This window comes from Brachyistius frenatus, unplaced genomic scaffold (assembly GCF_029030835.1).
Source record: "Brachyistius frenatus isolate BFR_SWC_R1_liver_20210118 unplaced genomic scaffold, ASM2903083v1 Contig_3, whole genome shotgun sequence".
Lineage (NCBI taxonomy): Eukaryota > Metazoa > Chordata > Actinopteri > Embiotocidae > Brachyistius > Brachyistius frenatus.
The window spans coordinates 2,084,522-2,108,245 of NW_027210602.1; the positions used below are offsets into that span (position 1 = coordinate 2,084,522).

Here is a 23,724-nt window from a genome sequence, read left to right on the forward strand (position 1 = left end):
TTTTTTATATATATTATAAAATTATGATAATTTATTATTATGATATATATATTATAAAAGCACCGATAGTAATCCCCCAAAAAATATTTTGATATTTGATTCTGTCCATTTGGTTTAATACTCTTTGTGGAGTCTCACAAATAACACGTGCATATTTTATCGGTAATTATTTGCATTTTCAAACGTCTCTTCACCGTCACTTCCTGCATTTTTTTTTTTTTTTTTAAACTTACACCTGAACTCTCCAGCATTTGAAATAACTCCTGCACACAGAAGAGATTGTGTCCTGCTTGCACCATCCGCAGCGCAGCGCCACTTTAAAAAAAAATAAATAAATAAATAAATAAAAAAGAGTGGCATCGCCCTTTAAACAAACAGTCCGACGACATTATAAAGCGTCCGACTTTGTTTGACTTGACAAGCGCCGTGGCCGACTGACGGGAGGTTTTTTTGGGAGATGCTGCCGGTGACCCAAGAACAAGGTAAAAATAACAACAACAACAACAACAAAAACGAAGAAGCTTATACTGTGATTAAAAACGTCTCCACGCGGGTCTCGTAACGCGGCGCGCGAAGGTCGGAAGGAATAACAGCTGTTCGCGCGACCTGCCGTTAGCTTACGAACGGTTGCTAATGTTAGCGTGACGGCACGAGCGCGGAGCTGAGAGACGTTTCGGCTGCCCGGTGTCGAGAGACCGTCCGGTCGCACAGCAGAGGTCGGCTCGTCCTTTAATTTGGGTTTGGACAACGGGACAGTTGGGGCGTTTTTGGTGTCAACCACAAGGCTGCTTTAAAAAAAACAAAAAAAACAAACAACTGGCGTTGATTCAAAGCCGCGAGGCGCCGTGAAGTGAAACGGTAACGGAACTACGCGGTGTTTAAGAAACGAGTTCGTGTTTGTGAATAATTCGGGTTCCGGTACCGGGAAAAGGAAAACCTTCGAGGCAGGCCGTTAAAATAAGACGCTATTTAAAGCCAGCGTGACGACATATTATAACGAAAGTCCCGTGAGCTGCTGCTGCTGCGCCGTGTAATGTCAGATTTGGTTACCGGGACATCGAGTGCCTTACGTTGCCGTGATGTTTTTTATTTTTTATTTTTTTTGGTGCATCACACCGACTCGTCACTGTCAGTTCATAGCTGCCATGTTCGGATACGAACCAATCCGCTCCGTCCCCGTGGTGGAGAAGGCGCGTACTGTTTTCAAGCTCTCCTTCCCTCCTCTCCTTCCCTCCTCTCCTTCCCTCCTCTGTATGCCTTTGCTGCTGAGGCATATGTCATTTTGCCAGCAGCAGGCTGGGTTACGCAACCGGAGGCCGTCATACAAAACAGAAACACGTGTCCGTGCTGAAAGACGCAGCTCTGCCGGACAACAAAGCCTGACTCCCGGCGCAGAGAGGGGAGGGAGGGAGGGAAGGAAGCAGCAGCAGCCGTGTCGCAGGCTGCTCTCGCAATTCACCGCCCCTGAACTTAAAACCGGTTTGAGCAGCACGTTTCGTTTGGGGATGCGAGACACGGATTCAACATGTGTTTTCCTTACAGAGAGGACAATGATACGAACATGATCAGCGCCGATGGCGTCTCAAAATGCGAGGCGACTCTGCAACCGAGAGGCGGGAGGAGGCCACCCGCAGAGATGCTCCATCTGCTGTCGGCTGTCGTCGTCTGGCTGGTGACGGGCACCACCATCTCCAGCCTCAACAAATGGATATTTGCCGTTTACAACTTCAGGTACCCGCTGCTGCTCTCGGCGCTGCACATGCTGACGGCCATCGTGGTGGACTACGGGCTGATCAAGCTGCAGGTCGTCCGCCGCAAAGGGGCCGGAGAGCAGGACCTGACCCCCAGCGCAAAATGTAAGGTGTTCCTGTTGAGTTTGACATTTTGTGCCAGCATCGCCTTCGGGAACATGGGCCTGAACTATGTCCAGCTGTCGTTTGCCCAAATGATCTACACCACTACGCCGCTCTTTACCCTGGCCATCTCCACGCTGATCCTGGGCAAGCAGCATCACTTCCTCAAGTACACAGCCATGATGCCCATCTGCCTGGGCGCGTCCTTCAGCATCATGGGGGAGGTCCAGTTCGATCAGACCGGCTGCTTCTTTGTCTTTGCCGCGACCATGCTGAGGGGCATCAAGTCCATCCAGCAGAGTGAGTGCCAGCTTTGTCCTCTTCGTCACCCCAGACAGCTGACATTAACCCCTCGTTTTGTTTGTGTTTCTGTTGTAGCTAGAGATGGAAACCTCGGTGAGATAATTACTCCACTCGCATCTCATGCCGCTGACGTCGCGGCGTATTTTAGTGTTTTCACCGTCGGCAGTCTGCGGTCCTGGAAAGTGATTCACTCCTCAGTCCGGTGACGGAGCCTTTGCGTTGTGGTGTGTTTTCCGGTTGCTCAGGGAACATCGTACAAACATCAACACGCGTCCGTGTGGCATGTCCTGTAGACGGGCTGGTTCCTGGTGTCTGACTGTTTATGCAGGTTTTTAAGTGAAAGGAAAGTTCACCGACGGCTGAACTTCTTGGAAGTGGCATATAAATATCACCAGTCGTCACGTTTTCAGTCAGCGAATAGATTAAAGATGTTTTTGAGGTTTCTTTTATTCGCCATCTGTGTTTCTGTATTTGGGAAATTCCAAAACAAATGTAGACGCTGTTCAGTAACAGACCAGAGTGACCTCACTCAAAATAAGTTTAAAAAAAAACATGTTCCCATCAAATTTAAGTCTTTTTTAAAAAAAAAAAAAAAATACACACACACACACACACACACACAAAAAATAGTTTTATCATTTGTGAGAAGTAATGTTCCTGAGTGGATTATCCAAAGAAAAAAAAGTAACAGCTTTCAGTAGAAAAACAACGTCTTAACATGTCTTCACATGTCATTACATTTATGGCTAGAGTTTAGGTGTCCTGATAAAGAGACAGATTCCTTTCTTAAGCTGATGTTATGTGGAACAAGTATTTCCTGTAATCCAGTGTGCTCATTCTTCTAACGTGCCGTTCTCACACTGAAGCGTTTGTGTGCATAGATGAGCGTTTGTGTGTTGAAGATTAGGCTCTAACGTAATTAGCCTACACAACATTGTAGTCGTCGGAGAAGAAAAAGAGAAACCAGCAACTTTCTGAAAGCATACAGGCCGTGTTTTTAATTTGTTACGTAACACGCAGGCAGGTACTCGGTTGGTTTGCCCTCAAATCCCTCAGTGACAAACGGCTCAAGACTGCAAATGTGCTTAAAAATGTGTGTTTGCAGACAAATTTGAAGGTGTGTGTGAAAGCTTCAGCACGTTACTTTTATTTTTAATTTTGGCTAAAACGTTTCTGTGCCGAAATGTCTCAAGTTTCAAGATGCTATTTTCATCCTCTCTCCCTCGTTGTTGTTGTTGTTGTTGTTGTTGAAACGGTTTCCCTTATGCATTTATTTTTCTATGACCCACTTTGGGGAGGTCATATCTTTTTAGTTTGAAGGCCCCGAGTATGAAGTGTTTACAGTTTGTGAAGCAGTATTGTCTTGTGTTTTACTTCCTGCAAACATTTAAAATATATCAACCTGCTTCAAAGCAGCTGATCCATCTGTTCCTGTTATTTTGACTATAAAAACACAGGGAAAAGCTGTTATGTCACCGAAACGGTCTGCTAAATAATCCACGTTTCTCAGAATATTTTAGATTAGAAGTACAGTGTCTGAATCAGATTGTTAATCCCACGGTGTTAAACAGAGTAATCATCTTTCATGACATAATGTCACAACATCAGAAAGTTGGTAGTCGGTTCCAACATCACCGAAACTCTGATTCTTTACACCGAACTTGATACCAAAAAAAAAAAAAAAATCAGTCAAGTATGAACTCGTGTTACAATTTCAGCTGACATAAACACGTGAACATTATATTGTGATGAGACTGAATGTTAATCGTTATGTTAAGGTCACAGCTCGCGTTACGCTGGCCTGAAACCAGCTGACGTTGGCCTTTATGCGTGTTACTGCAACAGATGCAGCTGTCACAAAATTCAAGCAGCGGTAACATTTAAACATTTTCGACACATGTAAACATTTTAATGACGCGCTGTTAACACGGATCGCTATGTCCGTCTTTGAGCTGCCGAGATAAGTTGGAGGCGTTTCCTCCTCTCGTTTTGAAATGCTCCGCTTGTCTCGTATCTAATAGTCCGGCTCCAATGCAAAAAAAAAAAAAAAATCTTTTGTACACGAATCTCGGTAGACGTGTTGCTGCACCTTGCTGCTGCTTTTCCACACGCTGCTGTTATTGTCCGGCGTCCTCTGTTGCCACAGCAACAAGGACGGCCGTGTTTTCCGAACCTCGGCGTTGACTCGGTGCTGACGTTGTGGCTCGTTTGGCGTCCCTATTCGTGACAGATGTTTTAATGGAAATGCATCTCCGAGGTTATTTTGTTTTATTTTTTTATCGTCGTCACATTTTTAGCTGCTGCACACATTACTGTGTAATCATGCATTTTAATTGCGAACCGCTGGGGACCGTCCCGTTGCCTTCGCCCACTGCGTTACTGGCTGTAACGGTTTCTCCGACGTGTTTTGTTTGCGCATGTCTAAAGTTTAAAGGTACATTTTCACCGTTTTTTGTGTGTGTGTGTGTGTGTGTGTGTGTGTGTGTGTGTGTGTGTGGAAATAAATACAGCGTTTTGTTTCTAACCGCTGCACACATTTCTGTGTCTTACGCAGGCATTTTACTTCAGGAGGAGAAAATCAACTCCGTGTTCTTGCTCTACCTGATGTCCATTCCCAGCTTCTGCATTTTGGCCGTGGCCGCTCTGGCCTTGGAAAACTGGGCTGTGCTGGAGTCGCCGCTGCATTACGACCGCCGCCTGTGGCTCTTCATCCTGCTCAGCTGCCTCGGCTCGGTCATGTACAACTTGGCCAGCTGCTGCGTCATCAACCTCACCTCGGCCGTCACGCTGCACATCCTCGGCAACCTGAGCGTGGTGGGAAACCTGCTGTTGTCTCAGCTGCTGTTTGGCAGCGAGCTGTCCGCCCTCAGCTGCGCCGGCGTCGTGCTCACGCTGTCCGGCATGCTCATCTATCAGAACTCGGAGTTCATCGTCGGCTACCTGGACGCGCGCAGGGCCAAAGCCGAAGCGTCCGAACGGGTCGTTTTGCACGCGCCGAGGGAAGAGGGCTCGGTCAAAGCGTGCGCATCTGAACAAACGTATCGTCGGCGGAGAGTGGACGGGAAACTGGAAGACGAAAGAGACTGAACTGAAAGGATGAAGGGGAGATGGCATGTTGAAGGAGGAAATGATAAAAAAAAAAAACGGAAAAAAAAACCCTCTTGATAACTCTGTAATGTGTTTCCTCTACCCTTTGTGTCATTTATCGGTCGAGAGCAGGAGGAGTGTGACCTTATCAGGCCATCGTCACTGTTGGAGTGACAGAGCTTTCTTTTATTTACTTTTTTCTTTTTTTTCTTTTTTCTTTTACTTCCTCACTGTGCCAATTCATTTCTCTTCTGGTCACACAGGACTGGAGTCTGCGGCGAAGAAAAGGTTGCCTTTATTTTTCACGGTGACAGTTTTAACTCCCTCCTTTTTTTTTTTTTTATCTGCAAATCCCTCGTATATAGTCTATAGCGGAATATGCATGCACGAGCACACTGAACTGTTTGATACCTCACGAGGTATTCACACTGTCACTCATACTACTCCACTGTGAAAACGTTCTCATTTTCGAGAGGGCTCTAATCGACGGTTTGGGTGGCTGCTGTGGATATTGTCTGCTCCGGGGAGCCTCGCGTGACACGGAGGGTGGGCGGGGCTTAGGAAGCACTCCGCCTCAAATTTGAACGGGCACAATTTGTATTAAAAGTATATATTTATGGTACTTTTACCTGATATCCACCTGGCTCTGTCATGGTAAGGGACTGGGTTATTTGGCAGCTTTTTTTTAGTTTTTTTTTCTTTAGTTTTTTTTTTGGCTGGTATGTAACATAGGAAGCTTGTTCAATAAGGACTCTGTAGTTGTTTTTGTTGGAGGGCTACAACTTTTGTTTGGAGGCAGAGGTCACGATGACGGATGAATCCAATGTTTGTGTGGAATGAGACGCCTCTTTTCCTCTCCTGAAGCACATATTTAATAAGAGGCCCGAGCTCTGTGTGTCCCTTCCCCTCCCCCTTTAACTTCCCACTTAAGGCCTAGATTTTGTTCTCGCACCAACCTGGAAAGCCAGTCTCTGTAGAATAAGTCCAATTATTTCCACCGTTCGCAGCGGTGCGCTCCTGCGCTTCGTACCTCGATAATTAGCTCCCATCAGTTCTCTAAGGAGTGTCACTCAACTTTTAGCCGTCTTTTCCCTGCGGAAGAGATTAAGGAAAAAGAAGATTGAGCTGCCCTTTTTAAGGTCGCTTCTTAAATCCTAGCCGACGTCACCTGTTGGATTTAATCGATTCCTTTGCGTCTGTCACGTTTTCAAACATTTGGTGAACCAGCGCGTTTTGACTTCTGCTGGACAGTGTTGTGTTTTCTAGCTCGGTATTCAAAAGCTGATTTATTGATTTCATTTTGTGACAAAACATATTTTATTCCCTTTTTTAAATTTTTTTTTTATATTATTATTTTTTTAAGGGCCTTAGCAATCACTGGCTGTTAATGCTGTTGATTTTGGTCCTCGAGTGTCTTGCAACTGCATATATGGAACTGACGTTACAAGGAAAGTTGAGACGCAAGGCTGCATGCTGCTCCTGATAACATCTTAACTGATGTCTGCTACACGCCCTCCGACATGTGTGCAATGCCAAATATTTACTTTGAAAGCGTGTTTGTGTTGTTATACTGGTTCTGCCAGACATGACCACTGCTCACGTACGGTTTGAGGTCTCGCAAGACGACACAACAAAGCCATAAATCAAAGATCCTTTATGACACCCACCATCTTTTCAGCATATTTTGCTGCAAGGTTAACTACAGGCAAGATTGTACATTTGGTCAATTTTCTTGATGTGTCGCACATTTACATTTCACAGGGATGCCATTTATATCATGACTTCGTTGTCCTGAGCCTCATATCATTTTGACAATTAATATTTCTAAAATGCTTTTGATAAATCCCCAGTGAGGTAAAATAAAAAAAAAATCCAGCAAGATAGATATGAAAGTTTTGGTTTGTAGTTTGATATATGGTTTTGTTGGTTTAATATTTCAAAACGGTCTCTGTTACACATTTAAAAATCATGTACAGCAGATAGTTTTACTGATTTTTTTTACACGATTGAATTTCTCGGCTGTTCAATAGGACTTGTAATACCCTTGTGTTCATTGATTAACTATTAGACCGAGATCAAGCAGCCTCTCAACAACCATAAGGAAACGGCAGCATGCGAGCGACGGACTTTATTGTTTTCAGTAGAGAAATCTGATCTCGGATATCGGCACGCTAAACAAACAACAAAATGTAATCATTTAAAAAGCGTTATTATTTTAGGTTTGTAGTCTCCGTTAAATGACCACAGTCTAATATCAGGTTTGGCTGCTTCTCATGGAAATTATGTTGGTATGTAATTAGTAGGGTGGAAAGAAAAGCAACTGTTGCACTGACAAGGTACGAAGACTCTGCCTTCAAACTTCCTGTGTACACACTGGTTTTGATTGTTCGCAAAGCTAGTCGGATGTAAATAGTTATTTTATTATATTTATGTATTTTATAGTCATAAATGGCTCGTTGAAACTTTACTGGTTCAAGAATGAAACATTTGCCTCATGCCTTATTTGGACACTGTAGAGGAGAGAGGTGGGATTTGGTTTTAACTCTGAATGCTACAGGTGCTCCTGTTTAGGGGCAAAGATGATGATTCACACATACATGCAAATGCAATTGCCTGAAAATATATAATTGGACAATAAACTAACAAATCCAAGCACCTCATGACTGAATCAAGAGTTATTGTTCTTTACACCCCCTGCATATTTAATATACAGTTACCACTAACTACAGTAACTATTGCATCACAAGTTTGGTTTGAGACTCATCTACTTCTTTTGTTTTTGAGATAATTTCATACTTGGTTTAAGTTGACTTTAAAAAAAAAAAAAAAAACGGGCTACTATACACAAGATAAGTACATCTTTTAAAAACTGCAGATGTTTACCACATTTGTAAATTGTTTAAAGGTCATTGTTTTACATGTCAGTAAAATTAAGAAATATATAGCAACACGTTTTTTTATCGATAAAGTTGCATGCGAGGCTGCCAGTACGGATTATTTTTTTTTATTACCGACTAATCTGTGAATTTCAAATTGAAGGCGGGCTTTTAAAATTGCTGGCTTTGTCTGACCAATAGCACGCTTTTCCTGCTGTGACAAGTCAAAATGTCGGAGGTGGAAATCCACAGCCTGTTAGCGTTCACTGTGAAGTGTTTACGAAGCAGTTAGGACTGTTCACCACTGGATGGAGCAATTTGTCTGCTCTCTGATTTATTAGCTCTTGTCTTTCAATGTGCCTCCGGAGTTATTTGAAACTAAATAATCACTGCTGAAGTAGAAAGCGTTTCAGTCGTGCTGTTTTCTGCCAGAAGTGTGTGTTTACGTCTCCGAGTGTGTCCTCTGTCCTCCCTTCAAGAGAATTCTCAACTTCTGTAAACACGGTTCAGTGGTCAGACTTTTGCCTCAATAAGGCAGTGCTCTTCACTTTTGCCACTGTTAACCCTTCGTTTCCCATCTAAATGATTTTTTTTTCTGTCATGCTTTGTAAATTAAGCGAAACGAAAGTTTATCCGAGGGAGTGCAATGTAAATGTCCACCTGGAAATCATCCAGGATCCAGCGACAAGAGGAGGAGAGACTCCGCTGAAGGTGACAGAGATGGATGAACCGAAGACCTGACGTGTTTCTCCCTCCTCTTCCTCCTCCTCCTTCTTCATCCCTTTTAGGGGTGGTTCATGTAAGCAATCTCCACTCTCTCTCCAAACGTACATCCTTATGAAGTGATGCAGCGTGAGGTGTGATCATCTCTCACAGCTCGGACAAGTTTTTGAAGGAGGATCGAGGGGAGGAGAAAAGAGCGCCGAATCCCAAAGGCACCCACAAGACGCTCCAGTCGGCATCCTGAAAACAGGTGAGTCTCACAACTCTTCCAACAGCCTCCAATCACAGATCTGAATTTCAATCGTTCCCGTTTCATGACTCTGTTCTTCCCATCGTTTGTCTGGTGGCACGAGATTCTGCCCCGTCTCGCAGCACATAGTTTCACGCTGTTATCAGATTCTTTTAGCGATGCTTTCCTTCCACTACATTACTATATTTGTACGTGTTCTTGCTCCAGTCAGCCAGTTGCTGAGATACACTGAGGGGTACTTCAGTAGGGCAAACATTTCTCTGCACTGCTGCTCAGTTTGTGTCTGTTGAGACTCACACAAGTGTTTATACTTCAATTACCAGATTGTAAGTAGAACGGATGTGCTCTTTAAGCCCTGTTTGTGTCATTTTGTGTATTGTTTGGGGCGAACTGCGAGCCCTATCTGGCTGACATTTTTTAATTCTGTGTGAATGATGACTTTGGATTGAAAGTTGTTGCATTTATGTCAGAAAGGTGTAGGTTTCAAACATCTACTTCTCATCAGCCTTTTAGTTCTTCTCCTGTTAAATATTATTAAATCAAATGTGCCATTACTTTCAATATGTGCCAGGATAGCTTCACACAACTGGAGTCACTCGTCACTCAGACATGGAGTCAAACGCCGATGGAGCGCCGGCATCGATGACCAGCGAAGAACTGGCTGCTATTGAAGATGAAGAAGTTCTCAACAAAATGGTGAGCCAGATATGGGTGTCCTTCATGTAAAAATCGGATAAAATTCTCCTCATCGTGCACCATGCAAACAGCGGGAAGGAATTATTTGCAAAGAGACTATTTTTCATGTCCCTGTCCTGTAAAGAATTATTTCTTTTTCTAAATGAAGGACATTGCAAATGCTGTTTTATAACGTAATCTAATTGTGTTATAATGTAATGTAGGATGTTTGCTAAAAATATTTCCTTGTAATCTGTTTCTTTACCTTTAATGATCTTTTAGCTGGACAATACAGCAAATTTTGAAGAGAGGCGAATGATTCGTGCCGCTTTGAGGGACCTGCTTAAGAAAAAGAGAGGTAATAACTGAGGGGAAAACTTGGATCGCTGTCTAATACAGTCATGGTAATGTTGCCATTACTCATTTGACGCTTTGCTTTTTCTCTGAATTCTGCACCATCTGTCAACAGATAAACGGGAGCAGGAGCGAGGAACGAGGCAGCAGGACTTGAGGCAGCAGGGCCTGAGCAAAGGAGGAACGACAGCCGGAGGTGTTGGCGTTGGAAGAGCATCCATGAACCAGCAGCCATCAACAGACAGTACGTCTCTCCTACCCCTTTTGTCTGTGAGCACTTAATACGTGCAGTTTTAATATTTAGTTTGTCATCCTCTCAGGACCAACAGCCCAGCCTCCTTTCAGCAGAACAGCAGGCGGGTGAGTCACGTTTCAAACTGAGAGGCAGCACAGGGGAACAGTTTGTGTGCTCAGTTATCCGTGTTTTTGGTTCATCAATTACACATCAGGATAAAACAAAACTATAAACGGATGAAACACTTCAAATGTTGAACCACTTAAATTTATTTCTCCAAAAAATATGCAGCAATCCACGGTGCCCTCATGCACTGTTAAAAACGTGGGGGAAAAAAAAATGGAACAAAACTCATTTAAATAAAAAGGCAAACTCACCTTGACCTACAGACTCATGCTTTACAAACAAGTCTTTTTCCAACGTCTTCGACGTCACGTGGATGTCAACGTAGGAAGTTTTTCAACGTTCGTTGGACGTCCCACATTGACGCCCCCTGGACGTCCTTAGAAATGTGTGAAATATGACGTAAAAAGGCTTTTCAAATCATAGCCTTGATAACGCAGATGTCAGTTCAATGTTTTTGCCGAACGTTCAAATCACTTTCACTGAGTAGCGAGAATGAACGTTTTTACAACATCAACTTTGAACGTCTTTTCAACGTCCACCGTTGACGTCGCTTGAACATCAACCAAAAAACATTGCCGTTAATAAAACTGATTAGTATATACTTTAAATTTAAAGTTTCAAAATAAAATTTTGAATTTTGCAAATAAAAGTGTTCCTTTTTCCCATTTTCCCGCACACATCTTAAAATGTCCCTGTGACTAACTTTTAGGTCAAGACCCACCAGTTAAAAACTACTCATCTAAATAATCCCATACATGCATCTTTGGCTTCTTTTTTTTTAAGTTAAGAACCATTTTCTTTAAGGACCACTTTTGTTTTTTTTAATTGTGGCCACAGCTGCCAAATGAAAAAAAAAAACTTAATTAGACCATGCACTAGCTAAGTTAAAAGATGAGGTCATGCATACTCCCTTTACACTCAGTGTGTATGTTTGTTTGCCCTCTTCAGCAAAGCCAGTCCTGCTGCAGCCTCAGCCCAGAAATGTCCTCCTGCTGCAGCACCCAATGCTAAAAATGTCAAACAGATGCTTCTGGACTGGTGCAGGGCCAAAACAGAGCCGTATGAGGTAAATATGCCCTTAACTTTCTTTGTGAATTATTACCCTTTGGAGTTATACATAGCTCTGTCAACTTAACTTGACTGAAAATCTTCACAGAAGAATAACTCTGTGCCTTATGTCCCATTTTCTGCCTCTATACCTTCTAAATGGTTTCCTCTCCGGTTTGAAACAGGGGGTGCACATCCAGAACTTCTCCTCCAGTTGGAAAGACGGCATAGCCTTCTGTGCCTTGGTGCACCGATTCTTCCCCGATGCATTTGAATACTACATCCTGAACCCTAACAAGCCCAGGGAAAATTTCCAACTGGCTTTCAGCACTGCAGAGTGAGTTCTCAATCCTTATATGAAGAGGCAGATGTGTCTAGTCTAAAATACACTCCAGTGGTGAAGTGCCGTTAAGAACAAAATGACCTGTGACGGAATATTTTCTGTTGTTATTTGTCTCAAGTCATTATTTTTAAATTGACACTTGCTGTATGTCTGCAGGAGGCTGGCAGGCTGCCCTCCTCTGCTGGACCCTGATGACTTAGTCCGGATGAAAGAGCCCGACTGGAAGTGTGTGTACACGTACATCCAGGAGTTCTACCGCTGCCTGGTGGAGAAAGGCCTGGTCAAGACCAAAAAGCGGCCGTAAACTCTGACAAGTCAAACACTTGCCTTCATGATTGGCTTATTGTATCACCACATGCTGATGTCAAAAAGATAATGTTATGCACCTTTTTCAATGCAATAATTGCATCTAGTCTTTGATCCAAGACTATTTGAAGCATCTTCTGAATATAAATGCGCAGCGCCTAATGTGCAGTATTTGCATTGCTTTGTGTGTTGGCAGGGACTTATGTGTGTCTATGAGCTCTCAGTGGACAGCTGGTGCTCAGGATCAGTACATTCCTCTGAGATTACACATCTGTATTAATCCTAGTCAGGTCAGAGCCACAGAGATTCTGGGAACGACTTTTATGATGATGTTGTTTGAGGGCCTGAGAGTGTGAGTAATAAATATCCAGTTTGTTATACATTCTGTTATTCAGTAACTATTACCGATGAGTGAAAAAGGGCCGAGATGTCAAAGCAGTTTGTTTGCCTGATGCCATAGTCCTCATGATTTATTCAAAACTTCTGAAGTCTGAATGGTGAAGATTTCTGTTGTGTGAATGTGACCCAATAGCGACAGCTCTTAAAGGCGTAGCTCGCCTATAGTCATTAAATCGGGGGTCACAGTACGTAACTAAAAATGTGTGCAGTTAAAGGGACACTCTACTGACATGAATTTGGTGATATTTGATGTCCCTCTAGAGGGAGCTGCCTGCAGTCTCACAAAATGCACCCAACATGTGTCATGGAGTTTAAAAGATGTAGCATTTACTGTAAGGAAGGGCATACTGTAAACTACAGCATCCAGTGGTTTAGGATGTTCCTTTTCGTCTTTGTTTAGGCATCAAACTTGATTTGCTGGAATACATATAGCAAAAAACGTTTCTAATGCATGTTTAGAGTTAAAGCAAATGAGCAAAATTCGAGCTATTTTGATATTAATTACAATTTGAATAGCCCTGAAATAAATAGTAGCCTAATAATAGTAATTATGAGGTTACAAATTGACATCGACAATGTTTTTGTCGCCATGCAGTGCCTCATGAATTTACAGGAAAAAAAACATGGGTTTCCCGTGTTTTCTACATGTGATCACATGTATGACATATTTACCACATGTTGTAGATATGATAACATGGGGAAAATATGTCGACCGTTTTTCACCTGGGAATCTACCGGTACATGACCTTCACATATTACGCCATTAAATTGTTCCAAAACCACGTTTCCAACATGCAAAATAAATGTGACAGGTGCGCAATCACATGTAATCAGATGAGTTTTTACTCGAGTTTTCTGTAAGGGTGTGTACATTCCCGCCCTCTGTAAAGGAAAGAAATATCTTCTTTGTTGCTGAATTTAAAAAAAATATCAGAGGGCGCAGATAGGTGCTTTACCAAAGTGAACTGTAATTATTGGCATGCTGATCAATTACCCCAATCAGTGACGCACTAATGCCAGATTAATGCGTCACTGATGGGACACGTGCTTAATTATCTCTGGCGGGTTAGACTTTGGCAGCTGATTTTTGTTTTGCCTTCCCTGCTCTGCCCGCCTCCAACTGTTCACCCATAGAGAGAGAGAGAGAGAGAGAGAGAGAGAGGGAGGGAGGGAGGTAGGTGTACGGGGTCGGTGTAGAGCCGGTGTGCAGAGGGAGGTGCAAGCGGGATGCTTGCCGAAAAGTGCACGGCTGCTCCGACCAACTGGACGGCGCGGAGACAGCGATAATAAGTAGGATGAGGTATAATCAGCTGTTGTGTTGTAGCGCAAACATCAACATGCAGGAGTCCGGCCACATCAAGCGTGACCGCCTTCTGTCCTGACAGCCCGGCGGCGCGGTCTGCACCGTGACGAGACGACCGCTGTCCGCGGCGGCACCGACCGGAGTCGCATCCGTCCTGCAGACTGCCTGGGTCGGTCTGTCTCCGGACCATACATCGATCTTTTACTCTCACCTGTACGTGACAGTCTGGTCGCGTTGATTGGCGGCTGATGCTTCCACCTTCTGTGAATTTGTGAGATCACCTTTGCGGTTCACCTTGGAAATATTTTTTTTTTCTTTTAAAACGCCGAAAAAGGTAAGACGTGTCTTTACGAGGTGTGTGAGACACATCAGGCTCTGTTTATGTTATGTAAAAAAAAAAAAAAATTGTGCTTTGTGGTGTTTTTCCACTGTCCAGGCTCTTACCTTTGTAGGTAACGGAGCCGTCATTCAGACTTGCAGATGTGAAACAGGCCCTCTTGTTCTGTGTTTTAAGCTCTGAAAGTTGCATTTTCACTTTCAAAGTGCATTCAATGCAAACTGATCACATTTTCAGTCGCAGCTCTGTTTTTTCAGGTTGTGGTCACGTGAATTTGTCTGTTACAAAGACATCCTCGTTTGCATATCATGAATTATTAAAAAGAGGTGTATAATTTCTGTGTGGGAGGGCATATAAACAAAATGGAGGAATGGACCCTGTCCTGCTATCATGTCAGGCATCCTCTTCCTTGTGACCTACAGTATCTGTTGACATTGTCTGATGTGCTCCATTATGTGCAGCAGTGGACTGACTGGGCTCCTGCAGATCAAATGGTAGTTGACCGGTGAGGGGAAAAGCACTTTGTAGTGTTATACTAACCAAATGATCAGCAACTATTCTTTCTTTAGCTTTGTAAAAGGGTCAAGGGCTAATTATTGTTGCCAGGCAGTAAGGATGTAATCCAGGACGCAGGTCCAAAGTTAGTTCCTCAGCCCAATTGCCTCGCATGACAACATCATCAAATGGAGTCTGGGGAGCCTGATGTAGACAGATATTCAATATCAGCCAGCCAATATAATTGATGCAGTTTCTCATCTTTTGCTCTTTTACCTGCCGATTCAGTGATGTTGAGGTTTTGTGTAATTTTATGCTCCCTGCTAGCTGCATTATGATAAAAAAAAAAAAATAATAATAAAATGGTGTTATCCACATACTGTTGCAGGTTGATGGATCGCCTGCCGCAGAAACAAGTCTGCGCAGACCCTTGTGGTCCTAAAGTGCATCCTGGACCCTGTGTGTTAACCGAAGCCAGTCCAGGTTTACCTCCACAGCTCGCAATCCAGGAACTACCACTCATCAGCCCGTCAGAGGTGCTCAAAAAAACGTCTGGGTTGAGCCCCATGCAGGCCAGTGCTGCACCTACGAAAGTGACAGACCAAAGGCAGTCCGGGCAGGTAAAGTCTGGGTCCACGCCTGCAACACTGGCAAGCATAAGTCGGCCAAGACCGACTGTTCTTGGAAGCAAACTAGCTCCAAAACCGACCAGGATCTCAGTGGAGCCCTCCAACGAAATAGATCTAATCCCTGTTTGCATCCCTGGACCTCAGAGTGCCAACATCCTGTCACATTCCCCGACAGAGTCCTCGTTCCCTCCTCACAGTCCTCACAGCCCCCACAGTCCCCACAGCCCCCACAGTCCCCACAGCCCCCACAGTCCCCACAGCCCCCACAGTCCCCACAGCCCTCAGCCTTACCTGAGCCCCACTCCCAGCCTGCCCTCCAGCCTCAGCCCCAAACTCAGCCTCAGTCCTCAGCCGCAGAGGATCCCCTCACCTGGGAGCTCAACGCAGAGCCCGGCTCAGTCTGAGAAGCCAGGAGGAGAGAACAACAACTTCAGGTGAGACAAATAACCACCTCTATTAAAACATTCTCACAATACTCAGTCATTTCCACAGGGTATTTAAATCATTCTGTTGTCTACTACCGGCATTGTTATTCCTTGTGCCTAATAAAGCTGCAGCAGCTGTAAAGCTGCAGTCGGTGGCTGTAAGAAAGCTGATGTGAGCCAGGCCGTGTCAACTGAATCACAACAGCAAATTTCACTAAAAGCCTCATGAACCTGACAGAGTGGCACATACGCATTTTGTTGGCAGATTTCCCAGAGGCACTTTTGTTGTGTTCCTCGCTCCTAAACAAGGGCTGCTTGTTTAAATTTATAGAAGACTGTTTATATGAAAAATTAAGAAAAGTCTTCAGTTAACAGGCCCTATGGTCACACAACTCACATTCCTTACGGATCACAACAAATCACATTTGCATACTTTAGGTGTCATTTTATAGATGTATCGATCAACTTACTTTCAGGAAGCCATTTTCATTTGTTTTGGCATGATATGAAAATCAATTTACATAGAAAATGGAATCCCTCACATGAACTCTGTTCTGAGTTGTAGGCTCTGTTGTCTGAAAATTAAATGCTGTAGACAAACAAAAAGACAGTAATACCATTTTGAATAGAAAAATGTAAATTAGATTAATTGTGACATTAAAATGCTGCTGTTCTAAATATTACAGTGTCCTTGAACAACAGGCAGATTTTATAACAGTCAGTATTAATAAGAATAACGTTATTATGGCAGAACTTGAAACACAGAACACAAATTATTCATAAAGACAATCTGGTTGAATGGATTATTTCTCAAACTAATTTTAAATTCCTTGATATTGATTTTTATGTTGTAGACTGAAATGAATACAAGCAAATGGCTGATGATATACTTTATAACATGTTTAATAGTGAATACATGACAGCTAGTTTTTGTTCTCAACTTGCATAAACAGCAGCATGGATATTTAAATCAATAATGCTTCGCATATCTATTTTGATGAAACTGTTTTGTTGTAATTGCACAAACCTACATATCATCCAGCGAAATGTGAAGAGGTGTAGAGCTAAAATGATCATCTTATTAATTCATTATTCTCTGGAAAGGAATAAAGATGGCAACTCTTTTAATAATCTGTGAAGAATTTGAGTAAATGTCAAATATTTTCTGCTTCCAATATCTCAGATATCTGGATGTTCTGCTCTTGTTCATCTTATTGGAAAGTCAAATTAATCTCTTTCAGTTTGGACTTTTGATTGAAAATTTTCATTATTTCTTGACATTTTATACACAAAACAATTCGTTCATTCATTGAGAAAATTAAATGATCCATGGAACAAATAGTCTCATCATTTTTCTCTAGTTGGCAAACATTACTTTCTTTTTTCTCTGCTAGTGCTCACATACACACACACAGGCGCGCGCACACACACACACACACACACACACACACACACACACACATGCACACAATACTTAGTCATCACTGAGGTACACAGAGGTGCTTAATTGTGCTTATCTTTTTTTTCTATATCCAGAAGTCCTGATGAAAGTTATTTCCCTGAGGATTACAGCAGGGATTATGTCCTCTTTTGCCCTACGCCATATAGTACTTAAATCTAATGCAGCATTTCCACTGTTTCTATCCTCTGAAAGGGTGTACATTGTCACATGGAACGTGGGATCAGCTGTCCCGCCAGATGACATCACTTCTCTGTTTGGACCAAATGTTTCAGATGGGAACATTGACATGTTCATCATCGGGTAAGCAAGTGTTTCTGCGCAGCTCAGCGGTGACAGAGAGACAGCTGTGAGTGCCCACTCAGTCATCTGTGGTCATTTCGACTCATCCCCTCCTCTTACCCATCACTGTCCTTTTTATTTATAGTTTCATTTATACTTGTTAATGACATTTCTCTACTTTGTGGCACTGTCCAGACTCCAGGAAGTCAACTCCATGATAAACAAGAGGCTGAAGGATGTCCTTTTTTCAGACCAGTGGAGTGAGCTCTGCATGGACATGCTCAGTCCTTTTGGATATGTTTTGGTCAGTAAGAAGTCAGATCTGTTGCCCTTGATATCTTTGTGCCATAATTAATTGTAGTTTACCTCACTGATATCTTATTTCTCATCTATGTCATCTGTTTAGGTGGCATCCCAGCGAATGCAGGGAGTGCTGCTGCTGGTTTTCTCTAAATTCTGCCATCTTCCATTCCTCAGAGGTGTGCAGACAGAGAGCACACGCACAGGACTTGGGGGATATTGGGTACGTGCTACGCATCCAAGAAGTGCTGCTCTGAAACCAGCTGAGATTTATGATGTTGCAACATTTGCGATGGACTTGTGTTAGTGGGACGGGGTGGTCAGAGTGTGTGTGTGTGTGTGTGTGTGTGTGTGTGTGTGTGTGTGTGTGTGTGTGTGTGTGTGTGTGTGTGTGTGTGTGTGTGTGTGTGTGTGTGCGCTCGTGCTCCCTCCTGTCTGCATGCATGCGTGGGTGCATATGTCAGTGCGTGACCTTCCCGTGCGTGTTGATGTCAGCATCACCCCTGGCTGGTGCAGTCTCCTTCTCTTCGAGGTCAGTGCAGCAGCAGGCTGTCTGGCTTTCTGATTCTGTGACTCAGTGTCAGAAAAAAAAACACCACAACCTTGTCCCTGAACATCGATCCAGTTGATACTTGCTGCTGTTTTTCTGTTTTATTCTGAAGAGTCTTTCGTTTGTCACTGTATTCTTTGCCCTGTCCTGTCACTCACAGGGGAATAAAGGTGGTGTCAGCGCCAGGATGACGGTGTTCGGCCACCCGGTGTGCTTTCTCAACTGCCACCTGCCGGCTCACATGAGGAACCTGGAGCAGCGCATGGAGGACTTTGAGAGCATCCTTCAGCAGCAGCAGTTTGAAGGAGGGACTGCCACCGGTCTACTGGACCATGAGTGGGTGACATTTTTATATATAACTTGAATGAACTCAAGAATTATCTCCCATCATTCAGTCATAATAATGAATACAAGCTGCACGTAAACATTTTCATTCATGGAACTTGTCCCTTATGCTTGAGACCTGATCGGAGTTATAAATTGCAACTGCTGCTCAAAAATCATATGAGGCCATATTACATAATAAAGCATCTAAAGCACTTCTGTTTGATATTTTATGTCTTCTGAGTTTTAAGTAACACTTTACTTCACCAACAATGTTAGATCTTTTTGAGGATATTACACTAATCATTATGTACGTTGATTTATAAAAAACATAATATAATATTCTGCTATGTTTATTTCATTTGTATTGTATTAATTTGTGTCTCTGCTTAGTTCCACATGTAAATAAAAGGCCTATTTGTTCTGTCCCCGCAGTGTCGTGTTTTGGTTTGGGGATTTAAATTTCCGTATTGAAGATTACGACATCCATGTGGTGAAATGTGCCATTGACAGCAATAAGCTGCCTCTGCTGTGGGAGCGGGATCAGGTGAGGCTCCTTAAGCATTTTAAAATATCCACAGAGACAGATGGATTTTTCTGGAAGGCTTTACACCACCTGTTTGTCCGTTGATCGCCGACCACGGCCAACAGAGGGAGCTGTTTCGCAAAATAAACAAACACCTTCTTCGGTTCTGTGTTTCCCCCGTTGTCTGACTACTCTACAGCTCAACATGGCTAAAATCACAGAGTCCATCCTGGAAGGCTTCATGGAGGGACCACTCAAATTTCCACCTACTTATAAATTTGATGTGGGCACTCATACGTACGACACCAGGTTCGTCCAGCTGCCTCCACTACAAACTCACTCTCATAGATTTGACATTTTAGAAAGCAAATCTCACACCTCTTCAGCTGTTGCTCACTGATATGACCATCTTCATTTGTCTCAGTGCTAAGAAGAGGAAACCAGCCTGGACAGATCGTATCCTCTGGCGCCTTCGTCGCACTGGCTCCCCAGTTCCTACCCACAATGCAGCATTGCAGCGGGGTCTGACCTCATGGCTGGGCGGGGCGACTAAAGTGACGCAGCACGTGTACCGAAGCCACATGGGCTACACCATCAGTGACCACAAGCCTGTTTCTGCCCTGTTTTCCCTGCATGTGAGAAAATATTTGACACATGAACTCAAATACACTGTGACAGCTGTCTGTTTGTATTATTTTCTTTGCTTTCCTGTGTTTTATTTCATTGTGCTACGCTCTTACTTGTAGTTCCCATTCAGAGTGGGCATGCCTCTGGTGGAGCTGCAGGTAAACAAGGTGTGGTGCAAAATCTCAGATGCTACAGTCAGATTCACTGTTGCATCAACTTATCAGCGCAGCTCATGGGACTGGGTGGCAATATACAAGGTAATCCTGAGGTAGTCCTTAAGACAGACTCTTAACAGTTTGTCCCCAGAGTGTCTACGCTTACAGCCATGACTTGTTTCTGTGCAGGTTGGATTCAGACATCACAAAGATTACCAGGCGTATGTGTGGGCCAAAGGAGAGCATGCAACACAGGTGTGTCAGACTCATATTCACAAATGTATTTTGAGCCACAACTGAACTCAAAGTTGATTTGTTTGCCTTCCTCTCTCCAGGTGACATTTTCAGAGGAGGATTTGCCAAGAGATGACTGTGAATACATCCTGGGTTACTACAGTCATAACATGAACAGTATTGTTGGACTGTCGTCAATAATTCAGGTAACCCAGTTCAAAGAACAAAACAAGCAATCGTACTCCTTTTTATTATACAATTATGAATGGAAAAACACACACATAAGTATATATATGTTTAAAATCATTATTGAGTATTCATAAGTATACCTAAGACCAAAAGCTCACCATTCTGTCACAGGGCCACTTATAGACCCAACTTAACACTTACAGACAAATGGAAACAAAGACCATTCACACCTAAAGGCAATTTGTAGAATCCCCAATTAACCTGAGGTGCATGTTTTTGGATGGTGGGAGGAAGCCGGAGTACCCGGAGAGAACCCACGCAGGCACAGGGAGAACATGCAAACTCCACAAAGACAGGCCCAGATTCAAACCTGGAACCTTTTTGCTGTGAGGCGACAATGCTAACCACTGCACCACTGTGTCACCCATTGAACAGTCACTATTTTGACAATTAATTAATGAATTGATTATAAATCCTTTTAAAAGCAATAATTATCTGATTCCAACTCTTAAAATGTGAATATTTTCTTGATCCAACTGTCTTCTGAGAGGAAACCGTTAGCTGAACAATATGACTGTTGGTCAGACAAAACAACATATATGAATAAGACAATTGGGCTTTTCAGAGAGAAAATTATGATATTTGAAAATAATCACAAGTTATAGTTTCTAGTCTTTTTACAAATTCAGATTATAAAGCATATGATCTGTTTTCAAGCTATAACAAAATAGTTTAAACTGCCAGCAGTATATAAGCAATTAAATAATCTCCACTTTGACTAGTTACAACTAGAGCGGCGACTAACAATTATTTTCATTATTGATTATTCTGTCTATTATTTCAATATTATTTGCAATGCTCCACAACTAGAAGGTGTTCAGTTTATTGTCATGAAACCAGAAAATCTTAACATCTCATAGGTTGGAATCGGAGAACTTTGGTATATTTTTCATTCAAAAATGATTTAAAACCATCAATCGACGATCAGAATAGTTGCCGACTAATTTTCTGCCAATCAACTAATTGATTAATCAACTGATGTAACTGCAGCTATAGGTACAATATTGAAATGCTTCTGGAAAATCTATGTATCACTATTTCATTAATTCACTGAATATGTGATAATACAACAGACAGCACAACTGATCTATCAGCCATCATTCTATTGTACGATGAGTACAGATCTTTTAGTGAAGTCCTCTTTTAGATGCAGGACTTTTGCCGGTACTGGAGTATTTCTACATTGCGGTATTGCTACTTTTATTTATATTTTACAGTGTATGGAAGGGTGTGCCTACGTACATTTTGTCCAGTAGTTTCCTTTTTATCAGTTCTCTTCAACCCTCCATCCTCCACAGATCAAGATGCCCATCCACAGCCCCACTGTGTGCCGCTCTGACAGCTCAGAGGTCAGCTCAGAGGATGACAGCACTCTGGTTCTGCTGGCTCCAAACTCCCGCAGCCCGAGCCCTAAAAACGGCAAACACCACCATCGTCACCGCCGCAGTCGCAGCCCTGCTGTTCCCGCTCTTTCGTCCAACCCCATCCCCTCCCTGCAGGGCCTCAGCCTCTGCCCTCGCTCCAAAGACAGCCAGACACGAAGCCGCTCTCCCTGCTGTGCTGCTAAGAAGGAGCGGCTGGTGTCCCCCAACACCGTGCCGTCTCCCGCCATCAGCCCGCTCAGTCCTCGCAGCCCTGTGTCTCCAGGCGGTGGGGTGACTGTGCCGGAGGCCCTGATTGCTGCCATCATAGGTGAACACAGATCAGCTCAGGTTAGCCCCACAGGGGTCAAACAGATCAGGAAGGCAGGGGAAACAGAGACCACAAAGAACATAAAGATCAAGAGTTAAAATGCAGTACTGGGCAAGGCGAACAATGGCAATATCCATGCGTTCAGGGTCTGATCCAACCCCACACTGTCACTGTGCTCGTAGAAGCAGCACATTTAATGACTCCTAACGTAGTTTGCAAACATTCCACATTGTAGCCCTGCAGTTCCCTTTTTCTCAGTCTACCATCGTCTCATACACTACTGTATGTGAGTCAAAAATGTGACCGGACTCTCGATGACAAGTGCTTTTTTAGGTTCATAAGGTATATCATACGTAAACAAACATATTGAATGTGAAACCAAAGTCAGAGTTGACCTGTGATGGATGTGACCGGGTGTTATTGACAGCTGTATGGATCCAGGTGGACGGTATCAAAATAAGGACGCTGGAACACCAGTATTGATGGTACCATAGGTCACGACACTGAGAGAGAGCGTGTTTGTGTGCGTGTGTGTGTGTGTGTGTGTGTGTGTGTGTGTTTGTTTGTGTAGGCCTATGTGTTAGAACATATATGTGTCAAACATGCATTTTGGACCACATCATGGTTTTAACTCTATAGGGTTTGGTCTGTATTCATGAGATGAATCTAGTGTATCCAACAGTAGAGATAGAGCATTTTATCACCAGTCAATCTGACATTTACACGTGACTGTGTGAACTTGACCAGTAATCCCAGACCAATGCTCTTATTCTTAGCGGCTTTGTGAATACAGCCCCTGTTCTATGGAGCTCAGTGATTGGATGTTTAGGCTAATGTGGTTGTTTCGCTTCAAGGAAACAGTGTTGTTTAACTGTGTGAGTGTGCAAATAAAACATGAACAACTGGAAAAGCAAACTAACAAAGGCTGTTTATTGGATAAACACAACTTTAAACTGTCAAGGAGAAATGTATATTTGTACATGTGTGGACTCGAGTCACACTACAGTTCAGAGTGGACTTGACAAAATTCAAAAAAGACTTACAGACTGACTTTAGCAACAATAACTTGTGACTTCAATTGGACTTCAGTCTTTTGACTCTTTTTTTCCTCCTGACAACCAATGTCCTGTAAAACAATCCAGCAGCAGCCACACATGCTGCCAGAGCAATAGAGAAAAGTGTGCTTCGCAAAACACACGTCATATTGTATGTATTGTATTGCATTTAACTCAGTTATCCCATTCAGATGATGCTGCAGTCAGTTAAAATCATTTGTCAATGTGTAAATAACAAATGATTTTTTTTGTCACAAGGATAACAAAGAAAGGGAGACCTGATCAAGATTCTTTAAAATGTTATAAATAAAAATATTTTTATATCATTTTATATTTCTGTATGTTTACTGTATCTTCGTCTGTTTAAAATTTTAAAAGGGAGTTGAATTTTGTAAGGGTATCGTGATGACTTGGACTTGACCAAGACTTGAGCCTTACAGAATAATGAGCACCACTTGTATATGTGTGTACTGAACATGTTGCCCTGCAGGGGATAGAAGTGTGG

General features: G+C 43.0%; 3 protein-coding genes across 6 annotated transcripts; all 3 read left to right on the plus strand.

Moving 5' to 3' along the window:
• The first annotated feature begins 262 nt into the window (after window positions 1-262).
• slc35e4 (solute carrier family 35 member E4) lies at window positions 263-7,903 on the plus strand. Of its 3 annotated transcripts, none has more exons than XM_069702528.1 (3): window positions 263-482; window positions 1,543-2,153; window positions 4,711-7,903. In XM_069702528.1, the coding sequence occupies exons 2-3, from the start codon at window positions 1,562-1,564 to the stop codon at window positions 5,241-5,243; spliced, it is 1,125 nt and encodes a 374-aa protein (XP_069558629.1). In that variant the 5' UTR covers window positions 263-482; window positions 1,543-1,561; the 3' UTR covers window positions 5,244-7,903. The 3 variants fall into 3 exon arrangements, with proteins under 3 accessions (XP_069558629.1, XP_069558637.1, XP_069558621.1); XM_069702536.1 differs by lacking the exon at window positions 263-482 and adding an exon at window positions 500-716; XM_069702520.1 differs by lacking the exon at window positions 263-482 and having other exon boundaries at window positions 1,426-2,153.
• Window positions 7,904-8,788: 885 nt separating this feature from the next.
• Window positions 8,789-13,499, plus strand: smtna (smoothelin a). 2 transcript variants are annotated; one of them, XM_069706893.1, is made up of 9 exons: window positions 8,789-8,918; window positions 8,996-9,092; window positions 9,664-9,788; window positions 10,050-10,125; window positions 10,237-10,365; window positions 10,442-10,481; window positions 11,431-11,548; window positions 11,715-11,866; window positions 12,029-13,499. In XM_069706893.1, the coding sequence occupies exons 3-9, from the start codon at window positions 9,702-9,704 to the stop codon at window positions 12,174-12,176; spliced, it is 750 nt and encodes a 249-aa protein (XP_069562994.1). In that variant the 5' UTR covers window positions 8,789-8,918; window positions 8,996-9,092; window positions 9,664-9,701; the 3' UTR covers window positions 12,177-13,499. The 2 variants fall into 2 exon arrangements, with proteins under 2 accessions (XP_069562994.1, XP_069562986.1); XM_069706885.1 differs by having other exon boundaries at window positions 8,789-9,092.
• A 232-nt stretch (window positions 13,500-13,731) lies between these two features.
• On the plus strand, window positions 13,732-23,517 carry LOC138623189 (inositol polyphosphate 5-phosphatase K). The gene is made up of 13 exons (XM_069702550.1): window positions 13,732-14,214; window positions 15,101-15,775; window positions 17,421-17,528; window positions 17,703-17,811; window positions 17,914-18,030; window positions 18,518-18,693; window positions 19,117-19,228; window positions 19,407-19,516; window positions 19,632-19,842; window positions 19,954-20,091; window positions 20,179-20,244; window positions 20,325-20,429; window positions 21,771-23,517. Exons 2-13 carry the CDS (start codon window positions 15,105-15,107, stop codon window positions 22,260-22,262), a joined length of 2,415 nt encoding a protein of 804 aa, XP_069558651.1. The 5' UTR covers window positions 13,732-14,214; window positions 15,101-15,104; the 3' UTR covers window positions 22,263-23,517.
• Window positions 23,518-23,724: the final 207 nt, after the last annotated feature.